At 45.3% G+C, this 7,909-nt stretch overlaps 1 protein-coding gene across 1 annotated transcript; it reads right to left on the bottom strand.

The window, feature by feature from the left end:
- Positions 1 to 783: 783 nt before the first annotated feature.
- Positions 784 to 6,967, bottom strand: cdr2l (cerebellar degeneration-related protein 2-like). Its single transcript, XM_008305504.1, has 6 exons — positions 6,889 to 6,967; positions 4,671 to 4,783; positions 3,463 to 3,611; positions 2,874 to 3,038; positions 1,867 to 2,590; positions 784 to 1,818 (listed from the first exon to the last, which is right to left on the bottom strand). The coding sequence occupies exons 1-6, from the start codon at positions 6,965 to 6,967 to the stop codon at positions 1,663 to 1,665; spliced, it is 1,386 nt and encodes a 461-aa protein (XP_008303726.1). The 3' UTR covers positions 784 to 1,662.
- Between the last annotated feature and the right edge of the window lie 942 nt (positions 6,968 to 7,909).

Raw genomic sequence — 7,909 nt, 5'->3', positions numbered from 1 at the left:
ACGTCACCACATTTGCATAAAACCTGCCTGGTGGCTAGTTCGGCACGACATCAATCAGAATGAGGAGCTGCCTCTCAGTCCACCATCATTTCCTCACTTAAGTATGGAAAACCAAAACGGCCACAAATCCCTTCATTTAAATTAAAATTACTTTTTATACCGTGAAAAGCAAAATAAATACCACTTTCTAAGTAGCTCTGGCGACAGAGTAAAATGGCAATTTTTGTGGTGCCAAAAGTACCTACAACACTGGTGTGTCAAAAGCTGACCTTCATAGAGCACTGCAGGGAGAAGAATTAAAACATTGCCTTTTTATACCATCAGTGCTAGTTTTTACAGTGTTGACACTGAACACGCTTATGAGAGGAGTTTAAAGGCCATATCGCTTTTTATTCGCTGCTTGTAAGTGGACTGATTCTAGGGACTTTAAGAACAAAACAGAACAGCATCCTGGCAGGTTTTTGAAAACAACCTTGTTGGAGAAGTGAAAATGTATTGCCCTTTTGGCTTTGGATACTAAAACACACACCTGCTATGTAGGATTAACCAGTGTCACTTTTTTTGACCAATCAGAGCAGACTGGGCTTTTTGGAGGACACCTTAAAGAGACTAAAACTCAGTATTTCAAGGTTAAAAAAGATCCTGTGGCAATGTAGAATGTGAGGAAAAATAATGTGATTTTTGCACATTAAAGCATATTGTAGCAGACCCCAAAACTAAAATTATAAACCTGCCATTGTGCATAAACAAATCGTTTTTGATCCCTTAACAAAAAAGAACATGGTCAGTACATTTGTTATTTTAATCAACAGAAAGCATTTAAATAACCTACTACAAGAACAACGTTGACAACGTGACACCACAGTGTAGAAACTGCTTATTTTATCATGTAGGAAATGATCCAACAAGTCCCTGAAACAAAAATGCAGATCTTTCAGCCCCACAGGGCCTCAAACGCACCCTGTACCACTGAAACATCGGCACCCATTCGTTAGTGACCAGCGTAACCACGTGACACACATATCATCTAACACTTACATACAGTAAACTTCAGCAGCTGTCTTGAAGGATTTGTTCCATCCAGTGAATTAAAAGAACAACAACAAAAAAAACCCCAGCCTAAATACCACCTCACGCTGCTCAGAACTCGCTTTTAAAGATACATTTTGCATTTAGTGTTATTCGACAGATACATGCTTTAAATGCTTTCAGTTCCAAAGCCAATGAAAGATTTGCTGTTTTATTTTTTTTTGTTTTTTTCTTTTAAGATTACTTATTTGGCTAAATCAGCGTTTTCGCATAAATACAAAATAAACGACGGTTAATTCCTGCATCGGTACGTCTCAGTTACAAACACTACATGACGACTAAACCTTCCGCTCTGATTATTCATCGGTTACAGTCACTCAGAAAAGGCATTTCATCAACAACATCTTTCCCCTGTGTGGTGAAACATTTGGCAGTTATTCCGCCCACAGCTTCCTTCCAAGAGGGCAAAAAGAGGCATCCACCACCAGCTGCATGACTACAGGCGTCCACCCTTAAAGTTAAGACGAGCCAAGAGTTAAATAAGAAGCTTTGAAAAACAGTGAGGTAAATTAAGATAAATCAGTCCTGTGTGGCCGTTTCCAGTGTGTGCAGCATCAGTACCCGTTATGATGATCACTTGTGAGTCTTTCTGCTCTTGGTGGAGTTCATGTCGCTCTTGGTCTTCTGCAGCCGAGAGAAGATTTCCTTGAACAGAGCCTTGTACTCCGGCGTGTTCTGGCTCAGCCGCTTGTCCACCTGCTCCACCTGCCTGCTGATCCCCTCCAGGGCCTCCGGGGTGGAGGGCGTTTGAGGAGGCGTGGGCGGGGTGGCCACGGCGGCCCCGGATGTCGAAGGCCCTGCTGAGGCCATGCAGTACTCCTTCATGGAGGGGTCTCTGGAGACGGGCCGCGAGGTCTGTACCCCGGCGTGGCACAGACTCTCCTCGTGGCGCCGGCACTTCCCCAGCAGCTCCTCGTACTTCTCCAGCAGGGCGTGGTACTGCTCGTCCACCTCCCGCAGGATGGACATGCCCCGCTTGCGAACGCCGTTGGCATGGAGGGCGTAGCTGCCCTGCCGTCTGCCCGAGGCGTCCCGAGCTGAGATGGCGTTCAGGGCCGTGTCGCTGCAGCTTTTCCTCACCGGGCCTCCCTGCTGCCCCGTCCCCTCTCCTCCTTCACCTCCCTCCTCCAGCCCCACCGCCTCCTCCGGGGTGTCCGTCTCGGGGCCGTTACTGAGCAGCGTCTCCAGGCCGTCTTCCATGTCTCCGATCAGACACATCCTGGACTTCCTGAGCTGCTGCATCTCCTGGAGCTCAGCCTCCAGCTCCTGAACCCGCAGCTGGCAGCCCTCGGCACCTAAGAGACGCTGCTCCAGACGTTCAAACTCCTGCAGCACTGTGGCGCACTCCCGCTCGGCGCTCTCCCGCTTCGACCGCTCTGTGGCCATGGCCGAGTGCAGGGACGACACGATGTCTCTCAGCCGGTCGTTTTCCTCATCCAGTGGCCGTCTCTCAGCCAGGTCTACGCTACCTGGATTGGCCAGCAGGAAACCATCCTCATACCTGAGAAAAAAGTGTCACATCACTAAATTAATTTAACTTAAATACAACTTATACTTCAACCATCAGTACTTTCTTTAGAGCCCAGATAACACCAGTAATTGTAATGCAATAATCACTTGAGATCACTTTAATTAAAGCACCAGGAGTCCTGCAGAATAATCAGGTCAGCTGCAGCATATGCAACTACTATTAGCACCGTAGTAAACTGCAGATAAAACCTCTGATCTGCACCCAGACTGCAGTGTGTTGCTGTGCTGTGGGTTATAAATTGTCTCTCAGTGACCTGGGTGCAGTGCAGAGCTCCTTGAGGCAGGGGAAGGAGTGGACGGTCTTGCGGCGTTCCTTCTTCTCCCTGTGGACCCTCAGCTCCTCCAGAGTCCTGAGCTCCTCGACCCGAGTCGTGAGACTGTCCACCTGACCGTGCAACGTCTCCATGGTGCCAGTCAACCTGCACACAAAACACAGCAACGTTTGTCCTGTGTCCGTTATGTCACTAATACAGCGACCCGACTCTTTCTTTCGTCAGTTCTGTAAAAGCTGCAGCGAGTCACTGTTACCAAACAAAGAATGTGACCGGGCATATTTAGAAAGAACAGAGGCGGCCATTGAAAGACATTTCTTTAGCCTTTAGTCCAGGACGTGATTCATAAACAACTTTAATCCCTGATTATGAAATTCTAAAGAAGGAAAACATGTAACAAGTTCAGGTTGAGTTAACAGCAAAAACACAAACCGCTTCCTGATATTTGGAGCCTCTTGTTGGTTTGTGCATACGTGACTTAAAGTATGTGATGATGACAACAATAGGCCTCATGTTGTGTTTTTTTTTTTAACAGTAGAGAGGACTACACATCGTAGTCACGGTCTGTCACCTGTCTATTTTCTGCTGCGAGGCTTTGCTCTCCAGCACCAGCTTCTCGTTGGTGATTTCCAGCTCTCTGGCAGTCACGTCCAGCTGCTCGTACACCTTTGCATGCTGCTCGTTCATCTCCCTCAGCATTTCCAGCTGCTTGGACAGGTACTGCAAGAGAAACACATTTCAGATTAATATGAAAAAAAATAGCAACTACATCCATCTTCAACTGTTTAACTAAAGAGGTGATTTCCAACCAAAGATGATTGACTAAATGATCTAAAACTGACAGTTCAGCTGCAATATACAATTTAAGTTAATAACAGTAAATGAAATCAATTCATAGGAGCTCAAGCTTAGAGCCCAAAAGATACATCAGTCGGCCAATATTATCAGCCGAAATTGACCTATCACAGATCTATTGGTAGCTGCATATATGTGATTCAATATGCATTGACATAAAAAGATTTTTTACTTTCTTTTACAGAGTATTACAGGAAAAAAAATGTCATAATTGTCCAGTAGAGTCTCAGTTCTGTCTGCAGCACATGTAGCAGAGTATGCATCAAAGCTCTGCAGATGGTGGTGCGGAGTCAAGAGGTGTTTTCATGGTAGCTAGTTTGTGAATACATTGCTGGAATGTTAAATAATTCCTCCCTATCTGTCTGTCTGGGTTTTTCCTGCACAGAGAAATTTGTGGTTTCAGCCAGCGGTGTTGTTTAAGTTCTGCTCAAGTTTGTATCATAAAGCTGTTGGGGAATGTCAGTCCAAAAACATCAGAAACCCTCTGATCTAAAATGTAAATAGACATTAAGCTCTTGCTTCTACTAGAGTTGAAAGCACAATAAAATAAGCTATCAAATGTATGTAATTTGTGCCTTCAGGTCTCGGAGATACTGGAACATTGAATTATTTTGCAGCTTACATTCTTGCACTGTTGCATCATTTTATGTAGTTTTTGTTTCATGTGATTCCATCAGTGGTTTCCAGTGTCTAGAGATGAATAAACTCATCCTTGGCGAGGTTTCTCGCTAAAAGGGAGTCAAGTCTTTGAGCTGTGATGAGGCGTCACATTCAGTAACTTCCCGTTTTCCTTTTCATGTTCACACAGCTCTGATGCTTCTCGTCTATTTCTTCCAAACGCTTTACAGTAATTACTTCAAAACAAATTCAGATGAGGATGCCGGGCATATCAACAGGATGTGTGTGTGTGTGTAAAATCTGTACCTCTATCTCCTGCACCTGCTCCTCATTGTTGATGTACATCTGCTGCAGGGAGTCCTCCAGCTCTTTGTTTCGTTCCAGGAGAGTCTTGCCTAGCTCTGCAGCCAAGTGCAGGTCTGACAGGAGAAGAGGGACATTAACAGCAGAAAGAGGTGAGTTCAGGGCACAAGAGTTCATTCAGTTCACAGTAATAAGATGATTTCTTGTCACACAAGTACTTCATTCGCAGCAGCTGAGCTTCAAATGACACTTTTGGACAAAATCTGGACTCTTAAAATTATTCAGTTTAACTCAGGATGTAGCACAAAATCCAGTGCCTACTTCTTAGGATATAAAAAAAGATTCTAACATTGAATCTTGCAGACGTAACCTCAATATATTTCTGTTCCGTCTGCTCGAGTTCACATCATGTCGACACAAACCTGCAGCCGTGTGCGCAGCAGGAGCCCAAACACACCACAGACAACACCTTCACAGTTGCTGATATTTTACAACACAGCTTGAAGCATAAATTATTCATCTCTCCTCTGGTGAATAAAAAGCGAGCTGGACTTAAAAAGAGGAGGAGGAGGAAGAGGAGGAGGAGAATCCTGCTGGCTCTGCGCACTTGGAGCTTCTGACAACACAACAGCAGAGGAGTGGAAAGATGAGAAGAAACAGGGAGTCACTGACATCCATTACTGGACATGAATGGAGTGTTTTTATCACCGCGCTGTGTTGTGTGAGCGATGACAGGAACACGCATGCCTCATCATCACTGGATTTAATGTGATTTACACTGTGTGCAAACTGCTATATTTGCAAGAATCCCTCTGTGTTATCTAATACATTTAACAAGCTTCATTAGTTCACACTGTGCGCATCTCTATCGCTGCAGAGGGAGGCAGAGAACAGGCCGTGATTTCTTTTCTTTCAACAATGCACGACTGATAAGGGAACGCCAGCCTGAGCTGCACAGTGATAATGAGGCCTTCAAGCCTCCAGGTCCGACTCAGTCACGGCACCATTTCTGCTACACGTGCCGAGTCTCAGTTATGTAATTTCGGAATTATGTGCAGGGATGAGACAAGCAAGAGGATGTGCTGGGAGGAAAAATACATCTAATAACTGCCTCTCAAACTGCACTGATGATCTGTAGGTTTGCTCGTGTGTTGCTGCCCTCTGCACGTGACGCTCTGAGATCACAGGGCCCTCAGATGTCAGATGAAGCACCACAACATCTGCCCAAACGCACTTGTGAATTTCTGGGGTTAAAATAACACAACTATGACCACAACGCCGCATGATGCTTGTTTGGCAATTATGCTCCCAATCCGACCCCAAAGCCCTGAAATCTCTGATCCCCGACTAAGGAGGTCTTGTCTGTGGGCTCCCTAATCAGATCAGCCAGGGGGTTTAATGACTTCAGTCTAGATGCTGAATAACTGCGAGATGAAACACTGACAGCTCACACACACATAAACACAGTCAAATCCACCTGCCGCCCTCCTCCTCTCTGACTGTGCTATGATGAGACGCAAAGCTGCTTTAATTCTCTGGGTCAGCAGGTAATCAGGAGATGGGGTGATGCCGAGGCCGGCGCTGCAGAAGGACACAATCACCAGAGAGAGAGAGAGCACTCAGCTCTCCTCTGAGATGCCACGTCGATAAAAGTGCATCCATTTAAGTCATTACTGGAGGCAAACACTAGATTTCTCATACATTTCCTGCCTGGATGTGCAAGCTGAGGCCTTTATCCACAGCGTAAACTCTACTTGTTGTGTTTTTTTCTTGTACAAAAACTTTAACATTCTGCACATCTTCTGCACTGTTCCTCCCAGATTTCTGTGTTGACCTTTGACCGCCACAAACACCATTAATGCATGCTTTAATAAGAGGGAATACACTTATTTGGATAAATCTGATGAGAAAAGAGAGGACAGGACTGTCTGGGTGAATAGATGTGACCCTGCAAGGATCAGGAGATGAAACAAGAGGCAACGTTCACTCGGGCAGACAGCAGCACTATTCTGGGAAACACCACTGACATGATGAGAATAATGGCGAAGGGCTGCAAACTGAGAATCAGAGGCTCACAAATGTCATGAACTCGAGTCTTATGAGGAGTGCAACCGTCTCCCTGCTCCATCCACCCCTCCTGTTGTCTCTTGTCAATGCGGATGGGGGCTTTGTTACATCCTTTTGATCGTGCACACTTAGAAATAAGAGCCGAAAGCCTCACCTTGCTCCAGGTCCCTCTGGTCGTACCACGGCTCCTCTTCCTCCGTGACAAACTCCTCCATCCTTCCAGCGCGGAGCATCGATGCTGCTGAACTTGGTTGAGATGTGATGATGAGCTAACACACACACAAACACACAAACACACACACACAACAGCGGCGCCTCCTGCCCCTGTGAGGCGAATCTACTCAGAGAGAGAATCCGTGCAGCGGCGGCGCACCTGCTTCCTCCACCATCTGCAGAAAGCGGCGACTCAACATCCAGAGCTGCAGCCGGGAAATAAAACCCGCATATCGGCCGCTGTTGGAGGATGACAGCGGCGTCTCCTCGGTGCTGGATGTACAGCGGGGCCTTGCTGGACGCAGACTGGCAGCTCGTTTGCAGCCCGGTGGCCAAATACTGCTGCTGCGTTCAGGGGCTGCGGGAAATCCGGCGTACAAACAGTGCATTTTGCAGGTTCTGCTTTTCCTGATCCCTTAAAGCAGTTGAATGCTGTTTTGTGTTCCTGTTTTTTTTTTTTTTTTTTAACTTCATTGTTGTTGATTAGTGAAGCCCTCAAATCAAAGTTTGTTTATTTCTGCATGCCAGCTACAAGCTGGATGCTGCAGTTTTAATTTTTTTTTGATTTGCAACATGTGTATCTTACTTTTTCTTGTAATAGTTACTGTTTATTTGGCTTCTTTTATCTGAAGTATTTTTACTTGCACCAAAACCTACTTGGCAACAAACAGGATTCAATGGTATTTTATAGCTGACTGTTAAAGTCATGTCTGTGTTCTGTTTACTAAATCTGATCATTGTCCTTCAACGCCACACCAGAGCAGGGTTTGGATCAACTCCATAAATTTGTCACTAATTGAACAGCTCAACAATTTTCTGCACACACTTGGCTTAATTTTACTTTTTTCTAACCACATTAATAGAAACTAGCTTTACAACTTTTTTATCTGAGTCAAAAAAAAATACGACCAATTGCATGTAGCATTTCTAAATTTGTTCCACATTTATATTTATATTTTAAA

The sequence above is a fragment of the Stegastes partitus genome, unplaced genomic scaffold, assembly GCF_000690725.1.
Source record: "Stegastes partitus isolate 25-593 unplaced genomic scaffold, Stegastes_partitus-1.0.2 Scaffold43, whole genome shotgun sequence".
NCBI classification, from domain to species: Eukaryota; Metazoa; Chordata; class Actinopteri; family Pomacentridae; genus Stegastes; species Stegastes partitus.
This window is presented reverse-complemented; position numbering and strand designations above follow the sequence as displayed.